At 49.6% G+C, this 18,919-nt stretch overlaps 1 protein-coding gene across 1 annotated transcript in view; it reads left to right on the top strand.

The window, feature by feature from the left end:
- The window catches only part of LOC142302371 (uncharacterized), a 48,141-nt gene that overhangs the window by 17,565 nt on the left and 11,657 nt on the right, over positions 1-18,919 (top strand). The window contains exon 6 of the mRNA XM_075343427.1: positions 4,419-4,505. Within this exon, the coding sequence (XP_075199542.1) occupies positions 4,419-4,505 (87 nt within the window). The remainder of the gene's footprint in view (positions 1-4,418; positions 4,506-18,919) is intronic.

Below are 18,919 nucleotides of genomic sequence, written 5' to 3'. Positions count from 1 at the left end.
AATTTTGGATCAGTTCACACTTATCCTGTGCTCTATGCTGAGCACTTACATTAGGGTTTCCATCTACATCTCCGAAATACGAGATTTAGGTGAAATCCCCGAGGGTTCCATTTACTATAATGAGGCAGCAGAGTTAGTTCGGACTCAGTTTGGCCTCTGTTCAGCAGTGTCTGTCTTTTCAAAGGTGAACAAAACTGTTGTTGACCGCACTTTTGTGCATGCCTAAAAAGATGGAGACTGCTGGAACACAGACCAGTTGGGAGTTCCAAGTGACTTACTCTGCCTCTTCACAGTGAATTTTCTGTTGGGAATTTTGTCTGAATCATATTTTTCAGGCATTTACATGTAATCCTCGGTGTAATCGCTCAGCGTATTGCAATGGATAAATGTTAGCCACACCATACTAGGGATCTTTGGGAGGTAGAATGAATAAATCACCAGCAGTTGAAGAATTGGCTATATGTATTTATTTTTTACTCCGTACAGTGTGTGGTATAAGTGATTAGGCGGCTTTATTCCCCAGATCAGTATGGTTACAGCAATACCAGATTTATATAGGTCTTTTTTGGTTTGGCTACTATCACACTAAAAACGTTTTTTTACAAAATAAGGCTGGGTTCACATGTCTTGTAGTCATGCACTATCAAGGATTGTGCAAACACAACTTTTTTGTCCGTTGTTAAATAACGGATGTTGGCCAGATTCATTTTTAGCATGTTGAGTCTATGGACAAAGGATGTGTTAACTGATTGCTATTTAGCCATCTGTTGTACTTGCATTTATAATGGATCCTTTGTTTTCTTACCAGATCCGTTACAAATGGAAGATAAATAGCAATCCGTTAACAGATCCGTTGTCCATAGACGAGTCCATGTTAAAAAAACGGACCTGGCAGAAATCAGTTTCCCAACGGATCTATGCAGGATCCATTCTAACATGACTACTGGACATGTTAAATTAGCCTAAAGGATTTTTGCATCTCTGAATTTTGATGGTTATAGCTTTTTTATTTTTCTGCCCACAGAGTCATGTGAGGGCTTGTTTTTTTGCGGAATGAGTTGGCGTTTTTCTCAGTACCATTTTAGGTCACATAATATTTTTTGATCACTTTCTATTCTGCTTTTTGTGAGACATAAGAAGAAATAGCAATTTAGGATATTTTTTTTACCTGTTTCATCGTGTCATAAAAATTATAGGACAGTTTTATTTTTCAGGTCAGGTCGAATACAGCAATGCCACATTTATTTCTGTTTTGCCGCTTTTACAACATAAAAACAATTTTATAGAAAAAAAATGTTTTTGCAATGTTGTATTTTGAGGGCTATAGATTTTTTATTTTCTCACTGACGGAGCTTTATGGCAACTTGTTTTTTGCAAGACAAGTTGACATTTTCAGCTGTACCATTTTTATTCATATATGACTTTACTATCATGTTTTAGTCCACTTTTTTGTCAGCTGCATGATGAAAAGGCACAGTATTTGCTACTTTTATGTGTTCACTTAAGGGGTTAACTAGTGTGACAGTGTTATAGAATGGGTTGTTACAGACACGGTGATACCAAATATGTGTACTTTTTTCTTATTTTTATGTTACATAAATATACATGTTTATTCTTATTTTTTTTATTCTTTATTTTGTTTTTATAAACTTAGAATTTTTTTTTTTACTTTTTTTGTACTTAGGCCCCTTTTACACATCGGTTTTTTTGCTATCAGTCACAATCTGTTGGCTCGACGGATCCGTCGCAGATTGTGGAAAAACTGATGCGACGGATCCGTAGAAAAAAATGGATCCGTCGTATCAGTTTTTCAGCCCATTTGTTATATATACAGTGTTTTTGCACCCCATCTGAGCATGGTCAGTTAAAAAAAACGGATATGTTGCGGGATTCCCTCATTTGACGGATTACGACTGATCCTGCGCCCATAGGCTTCCATTCTACTAAACGACTGACGACCACGGATCAGTTGCTATCCGTTTTTTCGACGTAGGCAGAAAAACGTTACTGTGGACGTCGTCTCCGTCCGACGAACAAAGAATTTTCGATGGATCCGTCGAACGACGGATGAAACGCGTGGCCATCCGTCGCCAATACAAGTGCATGAGAAAAGAAACGGATACAGCGGCATCAGTCACCGGATCCGGTTTTTTTTTTTTTTCAAAATTCGACAGATTGTGACTGATGGCAAAAAACTGATGTGTGAAAGGGGCCTTAGTCCTTGTACACTGGAGATCAAACTTAGAGAAAAATGTATAATCACTTGCTTTTTTCAGAACTAATGTAATCTAAATTGATCAACATTTGAAGGATTTTTGTAAGGGGTACACCATGCCACTAGAACAGTGTTTTACAAATGATCCAAAGTTTATCAACATGAAACCTTTATTTTGCCCAAAATGTGATGATCATAATTAGAGAATAAGAATGACTGTAACACAGAGAAAGATTATAACTACATTTTCTGAAGGTAACATCAGACACCAATCAGTAGGAAGTGTACAGTCCTTTGCTTTGAATGTCTTCAGTACATATGCGGCCAAAGGACATCACTAGTCTCTCACACTGCTCTGGTGTGATTTTGGTCCACTCTTCCAGTCTCTTCCACCGTTCTTTGACCATTATAGGTTTCTTGGCCATCACTTTGTCACCAAGCATTTTCCAGAGGTTTTCTATTGGGTTTAGATCAGGACTCTGGGCTGCCCATTTCATTCTTTCCCCAGTTTGTTGACGAACATACTATTTCCCATCAGACCCAAATAAGTTAAACTTGCTTTCATCAGTAAAATGAACCGTGGACCACTTCTCTGTTTACAAAACATGCTCCTCAACAAAGGCGAGTCTAGCCTTTTGATTCTTTCTGCTAATGAGAGCTTTCAGTCCAAACGCTCTTAAACGTTGTGACACTGTATGATGAGACAGATCCTTACCCTGTTTAGGGCTGAAGTAGCGAGCAATTCCAGCTGCAGTGTTGAAATGATTACTCATGGAGATTTTCCACATTATCTTGTCCTGTCTTGCATTTGTCTTTCCAGGGTTACCAGCCTTCTTGGGGGACTTGAAAGAGTTTGTGATGTTGTAAAGATTCAGTATTCTCAAAATCACAGACTTGGAATGACCAACTTCTCTTGCTATGGTTGATAGGGACACGCGTTTGGCCTTCATCTAGACAACCTTCTGCCGGAGGGTTTCAGTCACTTTGAATGGCACACCATTTTTGCAAAGTCAGTGCAAACTAGAAAGTCAGGCTGCCAGTTCCATAGGGTTTGACAGATAAGGAAATTAGCACCAGGTGGCAGATTAACACCAATAACTTGTAGGCATCTGAAAGTGTTCTCTAATTTTGATCAGTATTCTTTTTCATTTATGTCATTTACATTTTTACTATGTTCTTGGAATAAATTCAGTTTATGATATATGGTTAAAATACTGCTAGTTTACTCATGTTGGGATATAATCATATAGGACTGCACAATGACCTTAACATTTAGGAAATTGTGTGGTATCTAATTTTTATCTTTAGTGTATGGGACATTACCTTTTACTGACCTGATTGCAGTTATAATGTATTACAATGCACCAGCATTGCATGCAGTACACCAAAGCTATCAGTGCAGCACTGACAGAAGCTTCTGAGATCATGCTCTTGGCATGATCCCAGAGGCTTTTTGTACATTGGTGACCCAGAGGTCATCATGAAAACCTCGGGTCACCATGGCAACAATAGACCTCTTGCAATCACATCTCAAAGGAACCAAAAAGAGAAAAGAGGTAGCACAATCCCTCTCTTAAACCCATAAATGCTGCGATCGATATACAGTAGATCATGGCATTTAGTTGTTTAAACATTCAGTGTCGGCACTGGGACCGTCCCTGACTGTGAGAGCCAGGATTTATCTACCAGGTAAGCAGAGTCCCTGACAGCGATCACATGGGCACAGCTCCTGTACCCCTGCGATCACCGGGATGTACTCAGTACGTCCTTGGTTGGAAAGTCTTCGACAAGCAGCACGTATCCAGCACGTCCAATATATGGAAGGTTTTAAGAAATTAAAATGAATTTGGTGACTTGTTTGTGGAAAAATACATGGATGCTACCATTGTCTATACTGTACTGACATGACTTGATGTAGAATATTTTTTTTTTATAAATTCTTTATTTAACATTTTACAATACAACATAGATGGGTAGGGAACCATCATGACACTTTCTTACAAATTATGATAATGTGGATTCAGAAAAAAATTGATGTAGAATTTTTTAGCTGTATCTCAAGTGTAGAAATAAAGAAAAGTCACTCTTGAGATGGCAGTGGTACTAATGTAGTTGTCTTCAAGTCTCCACATGTCATTTAAAACCATGAATACATTTACAGTCTGTATGTATGTGTGCAGTCATGTTACTATCCGTTTTGCAGATTGGTTTTAAATTCTAGAGAATCCAACCAAAACAACGACACCAAAAAAAAGATGGCACCCATTTGGAAGATAATAGCGGATCACAGGTGTGTCATATTTCATATATTAAAAATGGTAGGAGGTGGTTTCATTTAGAAAATCCATTTTTAATACCTTATTGAGCAACTTTCAGTCAATAGATAGTGCACTTAGGTGCCACAGTAGAGGCCAATTTCTTTGCTCCGGAGGATCCTCATGTCAATGTATGCACAGTCATTTCTTTGATTTTGTTGGAAAATGTAAAGCTCCCAATGGGTTGTAATTACAGTACCTTGGAAAAGTTTTCACCCCCTTTGGCCTTTTACTTACCGTATTTTTCGGACCATAAGACGCACCCTGGTTTTAGGGGAGGAAAATAAATAAATATTGACGTCATCATTGTGTGCATTGCTCTCCACACACATCAGCGGGCAGGCAGACAGGAGTAGAGATGAGCGATGTTCGAGGTCCGCCAAATTCATGTTCGAGTGATTTTGGGGGGTGTTCGATTTGCTAAAAGTTCAGTAGTTCGAGTTATGTTCGAGAACGGTTCGATCAACAAAAAGCGTAGCTAGTTACTAGCTGGCTTCTCACTGTAATAGTGTGAGTCACTGTGAATCATGATATTATCAAAATTCAGCGTATAGTGTGCGGGGGGGAAGTTAGATCAGAGCTGCTGCTGAGTGCTGAAAGAATGCCGATCTCCATTTTTTTTTTCTAACCGCGCTGTGAGGTAGCACGGTCGGCTGCGCAGCAGAAGACACGGGTTCCAGGCATATAGGTTCACAGCACTCGGTTTTAATCTTCAAACAAAAGTCCATAACACAATACATGTGCCTCTCCAGCAGAAAACTCAGGGAGTTCTGTTCACTCCCTCACACCCGGCACACCTGCCCTTGTTCCTGATTCTATTTAACCCTTCCTTCAGTCTGTAGGGAAACAGCATTAACCCTATAGTGGATTTACTTTCTATCATGGAGTGAGCACAACCTGGGCGAGACATACCGGCCGTCATAGATAACCCCGGTCACAGTCTCACATACCCCCCCCCTCAGTTCAAGCGTGCGGGGTTGAACTCCAGCCATCAAACACGGGCCGCGGGACAAGGCATCGGCGTTGCCCTGCAACCTACCGGCCCGGTGTTCAACCGTAAACCGGAAGTTCTGCAGAGAAAGGAACCACCGGGTAACCCGGGCATTCCGTTCCTTGGCGGACCTCATCCAGACCAGTGGAGAGTGATCCGTCACCAAGCGAAACTGCCGTCCCAGCAGGTAATAGCGTAGGGACTCCAAGGCCCACTTGATCGCCAGGCACTCCTTCTCCACTACGCTATAATTCCGCTCGGGAGGGGTGAGCTTCCTACTCAAGAAGGTGACGGGGTGTTCCTCCCCCTGAACCACCTGAGACAGTACTGCCCCCAGGCCGACCTCCGAGGCGTCAGTCTGTACAATGAACTCCTTCCGGAAATCAGGGTTGACCAGAACGGGCTGTCCGCACAGGACCTCCTTCAGGGCCCGGAAGGAGTCCTCGGCCTGCGGAGTCCAGCGCACCATGACGGACTTCTTGCCTTTGAGAAGGTCCGTCAAGGGGGCTGATAGTCCCGCAAAATCCTTTACAAACCTCCTGTAGTACCCCACGATACCCAGGAAGGCCCTAACCTGCTTCGTGGTCAGGGGTCTAGGCCACTTCTGGATCGCCTCAACCTTGTTAATTTGGGGCTTAATCACTCCTTGGCCTATCACGTAGCCCAAGTAGCGGGCTTCCGTGAGTCCCAATGCACATTTCTTGGGATTGGCTGTCAGTCCGGCTGTTCGAAGCGCGTCCACCACCGCTTGTACCTGTTCCAAGTGGGTCTGCCAATCGGAGCTGTAAATGATGATGTCATCAAGGTACGCTGATGCATACGCCTGGTGGGGTTCCAGCACTAAGTCCATCAACCTCTGGAACGTGGCTGGAGCGCCATGTAACCCAAAAGGCAAGACAACATAGTGGAAGAGACCCTCCGGCGTAACAAAAGCGGTTTTCTCCTTGGCGGACTCCGTCAGTGGCACCTGCCAGTACCCCTTGGTCAGGTCGAGCGTGGTAAAATACCGCGCCTGTCCCAGCCTATCAATCAGCTCATCCACTCTGGGCATGGGGTAGAGATCGAACTTGGATATTTCGTTCAATCTCCTAAAGTCATTGCAGAACCTTAAGGAGCCATCGGGTTTTGGTATTAGGACGATCGGACTAGCCCATTCACTCCGGGATTTTTCGATGACCCCCAGGCGTAACATTGTCTTTACTTCCTCCGATATGGCTTGTCGTCGAGCCTCCGGTACCCGGTATGACTTCAGGCGTACCTTCAGGTGGGGCTCGGTGACAATATCATGTCGTATCAGACTGGTCCTACCGGGCAGCTCGGAGAAGACATCGGGGTTCTGCTGAACCAACCGTCTGGCCTCTCGCCTCTGAGTCTTGGTGAGGGCTTCTCCAATCCTTACTTCCGGTTCGTCCTCTCCGGAGGTCGCTGGAGCCGGAGGTGAAGGACCCGAAGAGGAGGGAGATGGGGAAAAAACAGCCATCAGGCTTTCTCGTTCCTGCCAGGGTTTTAATAGGTTGACATTGTATATTTGTTCAGGTTTCCGCCTACCGGGCTGCAATACTTTATAGTTAACCACCCCGACTCTTTCCTTTATCTCGTAGGGGCCTTGCCACTGAGCCAGGAATTTACTCTCCGCCGTGGGGATTAATACCAACACCCGATCCCCGGGTTTAAAGGTCCGCACGGTGGCTTGTCTATTGTAGCGGCCGCTTTGCGCGGCCTGAGCCTCCTGTAAATGCTCCTTCACAATTGGCATGACCGCGCTTATGCGGTTCTGCATACCCAAAATGTGTTCAATCACACTTTTATGGGGGGTGGGCTCTTGCTCCCATGTTTCCTTTGCCAGGTCCAACAATCCCCGGGGATGTCGCCCGTATAACAACTCAAAAGGCGAAAACCCCGTGGATGCCTGTGGCACCTCACGGATGGCAAACATCAAATAGGGAAGCATCATATCCCAGTCTTTCCCGTCTTTTGAAATCACCCTTTTTAGCATGGTTTTCAGGGTTTTATTGAAACGCTCCACTAAACCGTCCGTTTGAGGATGGTACACAGACGTACGCAACTGCTTGATCTGGAGTAGCCGGCATAGCTCTTTGGTCACTTTAGACATGAATGGGGTCCCCTGATCCGTAAGGATCTCCTTGGGCAACCCCACCCGGCAGAACACAGCAAACAACTCCCGAGCTATAAGCTTTGCTGCAGTATGTCTGAGAGGTATCGCCTCGGGATACCGGGTGGCATAGTCAACGATCACTAGGATGTGTTGGTGCCCTCGAGCGGACTTTACGAGGGGCCCCACCAGATCCATCCCTATCCGTTCAAAAGGGACTTCTATAATGGGTAACGGTACCAACGGACTGCGAAAATGGGTCAGGGGTGCGGTAAGCTGACACTCCGGGCAGGTTTCGCAGAACCGTTTTACCTCCCCAAAGACTCCGGGCCAATAGAACCTTTGCAATATTCGCTCCTGCGTTTTCTTGACCCCCAGGTGGCCACTCATCAGGTGTTTATGAGCCAAGTCGAGGACCCGCCGACGATGCGGCTGGGGCACCACCAACTGCTCTACCCCCACGCCCCGTATTTCATCTACCCGGTAGAGTAAATCCTGCTTAAGAGCGAAATGGGGGTACCTTACCTGGGCACCGGGCAGCTGTGCCACCCCGTCAATTACTGTCACCCGACTCCGGGCATGTATTAATGTAGGGTCCTGGAGTTGGGCAGTCCCAAACGTATCCGGGGACGCCTCCAACTCCGGGATGGGTTCGACCGTCTCAGCCTCTCCTGCCAATACCTCTAGGGGCGACCTATCGGGTTCACATTCTGTCCCTATCATGGGGACCCCTACGGCAGGTGTCCCGGATTCAGGATTGTAGGGCTCAGGTCCCGGACTGACCAATATCTGAGGAGACTTAGGGGGTCCCTTCCATAAAGTCCAAAAATAGGGCAGATCCCTTCCTAGGATCACGTCATAAGGAAGAGTGTTAAGAAGTCCCACCTCATGTTGCACCTGACCGCAAGGTGCTGTGATGGTGACAATCCCCGTGGGATAGTCTCGGCGGTCCCCATGTATGCAAACCACCCCCACGGTACGTCCTGTGGCCTTTACTTTAGCCCTCAAGGTGGATCGCACAAGGGTCACTAAGCTTCCGGAATCCAACAATCCTGTAACCGGACATCCATTCACCTGTATTTGGCACAAGTGGGGCTCCGTCTCTGGGGAGACCAGGTCAGCGGTACACACCACCTGAGCATACATTGAACCCCGCCGGGTAACCCCACAATCCATGGGCTCCGTGGTGAGTGGACACTGGGCTTCCATATGTCCCACCCGCTGGCACCGCCAACATCTAATGGGGACGGGAAACACCCTTGACGGGTTGTCGTTTAGGGTACAGAACCTTCCGGACCTCAGGATTGGCGGCCGCGGCCTCAGGCGGGACGGTAGGGGACTCCTGCACCGTTGTCGGCAGTGGGTCCTTGGCCCAAGGCTTGGAGGGGCCGGACCGACGGGCGGTACGCAAAGTCTCAGTGTCCCGTATCAAGTCCTGCGTAGCCACATGCCGCTCTACCAGGGACACTAACTGGTCCAGGGTACTCGGGTCACCCTGTCCTACCCACCGTTGAACGGTGACGGGTAAAGTGCGCACAAAACGATCCACTACTACCCTTTCCACCATCTGCGCCGGGCTCAGAGTGTCAGGCTGCAACCATTTTTTTACAAGATGCAACAAGTCGTAGGCCTGGGAGCGTACGGGTTTGGCTTCCTCATAGAACCACTGATTTACCCGCTGAGCCCGTACATAGGTATTCACCCCCAACCGTGCCAGTATTTCGGCTTTCAGGGTCACATAGTCAATGGCGTCCTCGGTACAGAGGTCCAGGTACGCTTTTTGGGGTTCCCCCGTCAGATAGGGCGACAATACCTCAGCCCACTGGGGGGTCGGCAGCTTTTCCCGCTCGGCCACCCGCTCAAACACCGCCAGGAACGCTTCCACATCGTCCCCCGGGGTCATCTTTTGCAACGCTTGTCTCACCGCTTTCCGGACGCTGCCGTCATCACCCGGTCCCGGGGTTGTTGCTGCCGGTCCGGCACGGATCGACTTGGCCAGGAGAACCATCTGTTCTTGGTGCCTTTTTTCCTGCAATTGCAAGGCTTGCTGCTGACGTGCATTGGCCTGATCCATCTGTTCTTGGAATTTTTTTTCCTGCACTTGCAAGGATTGGAGCAGGTGTGCATTGGTCTGTTGTTGCTGTGCATTAGCCTGTTGTTGCTGTGCATTAGCCTGTTGTTGCTGTGCATTAGCCTGAGCCAAATGCTTTAGTATGTCCTCCATGGCGTCGCCGGGTTTGGGCTGTAGTATAGCCGCTCGAATCCAGGACATGCGCAGCTGGGTCACCAGGGATGGATGCTACACCTCACCGGCTGTGATGCCCGCCGATTCTCCACCATATGTGAGGTGGCACGGTCGGCTGCGCAGCAGAAGACACGGGATCCAGGCATATAGGTTCACAGCACTCGGTTTTAATCTTCAAACAAAAGTCCATAACACAATACATGTGCCTCTCCAGCAGAAAACTCAGGGAGTTCTGTTCACTCCCTCACACCCGGCACACCTGCCCTTGTTCCTGATTCTATTTAACCCTTCCTTCAGTCTGTAGGGAAACAGCATTAACCCTATAGTGGATTTACTTTCTATCATGGAGTGAGCACAACCTGGGCGAGACATACCGGCCGTCATAGATAACCCCGGTCACAGTCTCACAGCGCGTACAGTGGGGCGGGCCAGGCTGTCAGCAAATCACAGACACACACACAGCAAAGTGGATTTTTGCCAGACAAGCAAGGGCATGTGTCATAGGCTGTGCATGTCACATGTCTTTGCTCTATAAGATCCGGACATTTTCCCCGTTGCCGCCATTATCTCTCTGCTGCGGGTGGGTGACAGTCACCTCTCCCGCTGCTGCTGCTGTGTGCGCTATAGACATACAGTGCAATCTCCAGAGCGCTTTAGGGATTAGGGACTACTTGTAATTTCAGCCCTCTTCAGGGCTGCATTGCAGCCGTTCATAGGCATTGTTGCTAGGCAGGTCCGTGCCAACGCTGTGCAGGGCTTTAGATAATAGCGTCTGGCTACATCAGCTTACGCAATTCCTTGCTGCATTTTTTCATTGGCAGGGATAGAAACTGAGGCTTCCTTTGCAGTCCTGCTACCTACAGCACCTGTGCAGTCTACACACCTGCCCATTTTTGCTACGCAATTTTAATAGCAAACAGTGCTGATACTTAGGGTGACTTTACACGCTACGACATCGCTAGCTGATGCTTGCGATGGCGAGCGTGATAGCACCCGCCCCTATCGTTACGCCGATATGTGAAGATCGCTGCCGTAGCGAACATTATCGCCCGCATTAGTGTTCCTCTGGTACGAAGCAAGGTACACCACCTCTGCATTCTACACACCTGCCCATTTTTGCTACGCAATTTTAATAGCTAACAGTGCTGCCAGTTTTAGGGCCATAGTTGCATTGTCAGGGATAGTCAGTGTTGGTTCTTCAGCTGTCAATAAAGCTAGACCACCTCTGCATTGTACGCCACCTCTCCATTTTTGCTACGACATTTTAAGTGTCCAATCTGGTCACAAACAAAATGAGTGGCAAAAGGACAGATGCTGGTGGAAAGGGGAACAGGCATGTTGGAAAGGGAAAAAAGTTTGTGTCCGTGGGGGAGGTGGTAAAGCTACAGTAACATCTGCTGAAGAAAGGCTATCTTCAAGCGAAAGTAAGATGTCTACTATTTCTTCATCGTTCCTTATGGGAGACCCAGACCATGGGTGTATAGCTTCTGCCTCCGGAGGACACACAAAGTACTACACTAAAAAGTGTAGCTCCTCCCTCCTAGCATATACACCCCCTGGATCACCAAATACAGCCAGTTCAATGCTTTGTGTTCAGGAGGCACACATCCACACATACATTCTCATCTGATTTTCATTTTTGGAAGCGTTTGAAGAAAAGCGGGTCCAAGCCTGGACTCCCGGCATGTCCCTTCTCACCCCACTGTGTCGGCGGTGTTGTTAAGGTTGATTTCAGGGCTGGAGCCCTTTCATGCCACGCTCCTTCACCATCCCCTCGGGCTCTGGCTTGAAGTGGGAGCCAACACGGTTCTCCCTGCCTCGCAGGAGACCGGTCTCCATCCGCAGCCCGTATGGATCCTGCTGGACGGAGCGCTCATCCCTCAGGGACATGGCCCTGCGTCTCACAAGCTAAGTACTGAGACGTTATTACCACAGAAAGTGGTCTTTCAGGGGTCCCTTGTACTTTATATGTTGGGGAGAGTGTGTTATGTGACTGTGTTAACATTTCCGGCCGGTTCTCCAGTTTTCACTGGAGAACCGCGCTGATGGTGCCTGCGCGCTGGCCGCATGTTTAAATCTAGGCCCCGGCTTCGCCTGAGGCCTAGTTTCGATTTCACTGCCCCTGCATGTCAGTCATGCAGAGGGACAGTGCGGCTCCGCCCAGCGGCTGTTCAGCACAGGGAAGGGACACTCCTCACTGAGGAAGGATTCCCTCCCCTGTATACCTCATTTGCCCTCCGGATCCCGCTCTCAGAGTAGGCCCCACCCCCTCTCCTCGCTCCGGCGCCATTTTACCAGCGTTCTCATGCATGTCTGCATAACCACATTGTGACACTGGGGGCCTGGGCGATCTGGAGGGCACAGAGATGTCTCTATGTAAACGGTCTGGCAAGCCACAACCTCCGGTTGTGGAGCTGCTTATATACTCTGTTTATATACTCTGCTGGGGGTCATTCTGGCCAGAGCCCCCACTTCTGCAGCATGTCTCACATCAGAGCAAGGCTGCAAGGCTGTTTTTAATATGCACTGCATGTAGGCTCGTACTGCCTGTACCGAGCACATAACCACATTGTGATGCCTGCTCTAACATAGTGGTGCCTCAGCCTGGAGGCTCATCCCCAGTGGTCCCTCCGGCTGCTCCGGCTCCGGTGGCTGAACCCCCGGCTTGGGTTGAATCCCTCTCTCCAGGGGACAGCTGTCCCGGACACTGCTGAGCATGCATCAGTCCCCTTCTCAGGGCGCTTCTGCTGCCACGGCTCGCTCAGCAAAGCTCACAGAGGATTCTTCATCTGGTCTCAGACCCCGTCCTCCTAAAATGGAGACGCAGGGTCCCCTTTCCTTCCTCGTCCCGCGGCTCTGATTCACGAGCTGACTCGCAGGACGAGGAGGATGCCTTTACTAGGGGCTCGGACGCTACTCCATGTACCATTTTGTCCGAAGGTGACGCAGATGCTAATCATTTGATTGCGTCCATTATATTTGTACTGGACCTCAATCCGCCTGTATCAGGGGAGCAACCCCCTCTGGCAGAAAAGCATCAGTATACCTTGCCTAAGAAAACGGGGAGTGGGTTCCTTAACCACTCCAGTTTTTCAGGCCACTGTGACCAAACCCAGAGCCTGTCCTGACAGACGCTTCCCAAAGCGTAGTTCTGATGACTGTTCCCCTTCCACCAGAGGTGGTCAAGGAGTGGGCTCAATCCCCATAGGTGGACCCTCCGGTGTCTAGACTTTCAGCCCGGACAGTTGTATCAGTGGCTGATGGCACCTCTCTAATGATTCCACCGTCCGCCAGGTTGACCTTCTGGTCAAATCTGTATATGAGGCGGCAGGGGCCTCGTTCTCCCCATCTTTTGCAGCAGTGTGGGCTCTCAAAGCCATCTCTGCTTCTCTAGAGGAGATGCATTCCCTCACCAGGGACTCTATGCCCGAAATGGTTGCCTTAACCTTCAGGCTTCAGCCTTTTCATCCTATGCCCTGTCTGCCATACTGGAGCTCTCACCGCACTGCGGTGGCTTCGGCTAATTCCCTCGCTATCCGCAGGCTCCTGTGACTTCGAGAGTGAGGCAGATGCTTCTTCAAAGAAGTTCCTTTCTAGGCTCCCTTTTGCTGGGACCAGACTATTCGGTGAATAACTGGATGAAATTATTAAGAAAGCGTCTGGCAGGAAGAGTACTTCCATGCCACAAACCAGGAAACCTGTCCAGGCCAGGAACCAGTCGAGGTTTCGTTCCTTTCGTTCCTCCAACTGGTCGTCCTCTAAGCCCTCGGCCTCGTCCACTAACTCAGCCAAGGACCGTGAACCAACTGGCGCACGAAGCCGCGTCTTCAAAAGACCGCAGGAGCTGCTGCCATTAAAGCAGCCTCCTCTTGACTATCTGGCCGCGCCAGCAACGTCCTTGGTCGGTGGCAGGCTCTCCCACTTTGGTGACGTGTGGGTTCAACACGTCTCCGATCAGTGGTTGCGGGATACCATCTCCGCGGCTACAGGATAGAATTCTATCCAGCCCGCCAAACAGATTTTTTCTGTCAACTCCCCCCCCCTGCTCCAAGGTCGCCGCCTTCTCACAGGCCGTGGCATCCTTGCAGGCCAACGGAGTAATTGTACCGGTTCCCGACTGGGAACGGTTCTGAGATTTCTACTCAAATCTCTTCCTAGTCCCCGAAAAGGACAGTGCCTTCCGACCTGGATCTCAAGCTTCTCAACCAGCAGTTCAGGTGCGGCATTTCGCATGGAATCTCTGCGATCAGTCATTACCTCAATGACCCAAGGAGATTTCCTAGCATCCATCGACATCAGAGATGCCTATCTGCATGTGCCAATTGCAGTTTCACACCAGCGTTGGCTACGTTTTGCAATCGGGGAGGAACATTTCTAATCGTGGCTCTTCCCTTGGGGTTAGCCACGACGCCTCGAGTATTCTCAAGGCCATGGCAGCAGTGGTTGCGGTTCTGCACCTCCAGGGGTTGGCAGTGATCCTTTTTTCCTGGACGGCCTTCTAGTCAAGGCTTCATCCAGTGCAGACTGTCAGCGGAGTACCTCGCTCACTCTCGCCACTCTAGCCAATTCGGGTGGCTTGTCTTTCTGTCCAAGTCCACTCTGACTCCGCTCACGTACCCAGGGATGCAATTCAAGACTCTGCCGGCACTTGTGAAGCTGCCCTTAGTCAAACAGCAGTCCCTCCTCTGGCGGTGCGCTCTTTGCTGAGGCCCCGCCGTTGTTCCATCAGGCACCTAATGCAGGTGTTGGGTAAGATGGTGGCGTCAATACAAGCGGTTCCCTTGCCCAGTTCCATCTGCGTCCTCTGCAGCTGGACATTTTCCGCTGTTGGAACAAGCGGACTTCCTCCTTCCACGGGTTGGTGGCTCTGTCGCCACAGACCAGGGGCTCCTTTCTGTGGTGGCTTCGGCCCCTCTCTCTTCAGGGACGCTCCTTCCTGGCTCCGTCCTGGGTGATCCTCACCATGGATGCCAGTCTATCCGGCTGGGGAGCAGGATATCTCCACCACGGAGCGCAGGGCTCTTGGACTTCGGCCGAATCAGCCCTCTCGATCAATGTGCTGGAAATCAGAGCTGTGCTTCTAGCTCTCTTAGCCTTTCACCTCCTGTTGGCGGCCAAGCACATTCGAGTCCAGTCAGACAACGCGACAGCGGTTGCCTACATCAACCACCAGGGCGGGACACTCAGCCGCCTGGCAAGATTGGAGGTTCAACGAATCCTTCCGTGGACGGAGGACTCCAAGTCCTCCATATCCGCAGTCCACATCCCAGACGTGGAAAACTGGGAGGCAGATTATCTCAGCCGTCAAACCGTGGACAGAGGCGAGTGGGCTCTGCATCCGGCAGTGTTTCGGTCAATTTGCCGCAAGTGGAGCTCTCCGGACGTGGATCTTCGCTCCCACGATCCTCAGGCTTTTGCAGCAGACGCGCTGGTTCAAGATTGGTCCCAGTTTCGTCTGTCTTACGTGTTTCCCCCTCTAGCTCTTGCCCAGAGTCCTGCGCAAGATCAGAATGGAGGGCCGTCGGGTCATTCTCATTGCTCCAGAATGACCCAGGCGAGCTTGGTACCCTGGCCTGCTCCGTCTGTCCGTAGAGGTGCCGTGACATCTCCCGGACCGTCCAGACCTTCTTTCTCAGGGTCCGTCTTTCCGCCAGAATTCTGTGGCTCTCAGATTGACGGCGTGGCTTTTGATGAGTCCTGGATCTTGACGACCTCTGGTATTCCTCCTGAAGTCATCTCCACTGTGACTCGGGCTCGGAAGTATTCCTTGGCCAAAATCTTTCACAGGACCTGGAAAATTTTCCTGTCCTGGTGTCGCTCTTCCGGCCATGCTTCTTGGCCTTTTTTCCTTGCCGACCCTCCTGTCCCTTCTACAGGACGGTCTGCAGCTAGGACTATCCCTCAATTCCCTCAAGGGACAGGTCTCGGCTCTGTCAGTGTTGTTCCAGCGGCGTATCGCCCGGCTGGCTCAGGTGTGCTCTTTCATGCAGGGCGCATCTCACATCTTTCCGCCTTACCGGCGGCCTTTGGAACCCTGGGACCTTAATCCGGTCCTCACGGCTTCTAGAAACCCCCCTTTGAGCCTCTTAGGGCAGTTTCTTTGTCTTGTCTTTCACAGAAAGTGGTTTTTCTAGTGGCCATAACTTCTCTCGGGAGAGTCTCTGATTTGGCTGCACTCTCTTCGGAGTCGCCTTTTTCTTTTGTTTTTTTATCAAGACAAGGTGGTTCTCCGTCTGACTCCGGACTTTCTCCCTAAGGTGGTTTCTCCTTCCACCTTAACCGGGACATTTCCCTGCCTTCCTTTCGGCAGGCTCCTGCTCATCGCTTTGAAAAGGCGTTGCATTCTCTGGATCTGGTGCGGGCGCTCCGGATCTATGTGTTTCGCACCGCTGCTCTTAGGCGGTGCACCTCTCTTCTGTGCTGACCACTGGTTGGCGTAAGGGCCTCTCGGCTTCTAAGCCGACCCTACCTCGTTGGATTGGGTCGGCCTCTTCCGATGCCTACCAGTGTACTCAAGTGCCTCCCCCGCCGGGGATCAAGGCACACTCGACCAGAGCTGTCGGTGCCTCTTGGGCTTTCAAGCACCAGGCTACGGCTCAGCAGGTCTGTCAGGCTGCCACTTGGTGCAGTCTGCATACTTTTTCGAAGCACTACCAAGTGCATGCTCATGCTTCGGCAGATGCGAGCTTGGGCAGACGCATCCTTCAGGCGGCTGTCGCCCATTTGTGAAGTTAGGTTTTGCCTACTTCTCAGTTTTCTGTTTATTCCCACCCATGGACTGCTTTGAGACGTCCCATGGTCTGGGTCTCCCATTATGAACGATGAAGAAAAAGAGAATTTTGTTTACTTACCGTAAATTCTTTTTCTTATAGTTCCGACATGGGAGACCCAGCACCCTCCCTTTGCCTGTTGGCAGTTTTCTTGTTCCGTGTGTTTTCACCGGCTGTTGTTGTAGACAGAGGCTCCGGTTGTTCCGGGTTTTGCTCTGTTTTTACTTGTGGGTGGATGTCCTCCTTCAGCTTTTGCACTAAACTGGCTGTATTTGGTGATCCAGGGGGTGTATATGCTAGGAGGGAGGAGCTACACTTTTTAGTGTAGTACTTTGTGTGTCCTCCTGAGGCAGAAGCTATACACCCATGGTCTGGGTCTCCCATGTCGGAACTATAAGAAAAAGAATTTACGGTAAGTAAACAAAATTCTCTTTTTTCCGTGGACAATCTGATGTGCTCCCTTTTTTACAGAACCGAACTACTGTAACAAAGGTAGATGATGCACAAAAAAAGAACATGCTTGAATGGATCTCAAGTGCTCCAACCAGTGGCCTCTCCTCCACCTCAACTTCAACATCCAAAAAACAACAGTCCTCTGAGTTGTCACCCCAATCGCACTTGCTTTCTCCCTGGTCTCAAGTCTCCACCGGCCATGCAGAGTATGTTGTAACAGAGATAGGTGAGTCTGCAGAGCTGTTCAGTCACACTATAGCCTGGGAATTAGAGGTCTGCTCCCACGCTACAGTGAGTACAGACCAGGAAATGGTCTACAGTGATGCCCAGAAGCTTTGTGAGTCTGATACAGGCCCTGATGACCAAGTTTCTGAGCATAATGTAGACCTTCATTCACAAACTGTAACACCTCTTGGTGGAGACAATGAGGAACATACTGATGACGATGAGACTCAGATACCTGATTGGAATGACAACTTAACTATTCAGTCAGGGCAGGAAGAGGTTAGGTATGAGGGCGAGCGGAATGCAAACACAACGGTTGATGATGAGGTTCTAGATCCCACTTACTGTCAACCCACAGTCAGGCACTCAAGGAGGTCAGCAGAGGCTGTGGAGGAGGATGCGACGGAGGTGGGAGGGGTGGCTCTGCAGGTCGCATGGGCTCTAATAGTTGCATTGCCTGGTCCTTTTTTGACATCGCAAAGGATCACCCAACTCATGTGATCTGTAGGCTTTGTCACCAATCTGTAAGTAGAGGCCAAAAACTCACTAGTTTCACTACTTCGTCCATGAACAGTCACATGATTAACAAGCATAAGTCCCAGTGGGAAGCTCACTGTGCTACAATGTGGCTTAGCGGAGCGGGCTAACCACCGTCTGCCCCTTCAAGTGCATCCGCACGCTCTTCCTCCTCTATGACTGTGGGGACAGCGGTCACACATGTTTTTCTACGCAGACCTTCCACCTCTTTAACCGCAACAGGCAGTTTGCTTGGCAGGTCATCAGTTGTTTTGGGAGGGGAAACAGGTGCTGTTGTAGAGCTCTCACAGACATCGAGAGCACCAACTTTGGATGACGGCAATATCATGTTTCCGCCTGCATTTTCCTCACAGACCAGCAGTTTTCCAGGGACACCCTACTCCACACCGTCTCTGCACAGCAGCCAAATCTCGGTCCCCCAGATGTGGACAATTAACAAGCCATTTCCTTCGAGCCATGACAAAGCTAAGAGGTTGACTTTCACCCTCTGCAAGTTGTTGGCTATAGAAATGCTGCCTTTCCGCCTGGTGGACACAGATGATTTTTGAGACCTTATGTCCATCGCAATACCCCAGTACCAGATGCCCAGTCGCCGCTACTTCTCCAAGAAAGGTGTGCCTGCGCTACACCAGCATGTCGCACACAACATCACCGCTTTCTTGAGAAACTCTGTGTGTGACAGGGTGCATTTCACCACCGATTCTTGGACCAGTAAGCATGGACAGGGGCGTTACATGTCGCTGACTGGGCACTGGGTAACTATGGTGCGAGATGGAGAAGGGTCTGCTGTACAAGTCTTGCCGTCCTTACAACATGTGCGTCAATCCTCTGTATGTCGAAGTTCCTCCACTGCTTCTGCCTCCTCAACCTCGTCTGGGTCCTACACCTCCACCCCAAGCCTGCCTGGTCAGGCCACCCGCGTTGTAACTGCGCACAAGGAATCCCGCACACCTCCTTACTATGCTGGCAGCAGAGCTCAACGGCATCAGGCGGTCTTTACGTTGAAATGTCTTGGAAATAAGAGTCACACAGCTGAGGAGTTGTGGTCAGCTCTG

This window comes from Anomaloglossus baeobatrachus, chromosome 4, assembly GCF_048569485.1.
Source record: "Anomaloglossus baeobatrachus isolate aAnoBae1 chromosome 4, aAnoBae1.hap1, whole genome shotgun sequence".
NCBI classification, from domain to species: domain Eukaryota; kingdom Metazoa; phylum Chordata; class Amphibia; order Anura; family Aromobatidae; genus Anomaloglossus; species Anomaloglossus baeobatrachus.
Note: the sequence above shows the minus strand (reverse complement) of the source record. Positions and strands in the feature narration are given on the sequence as shown.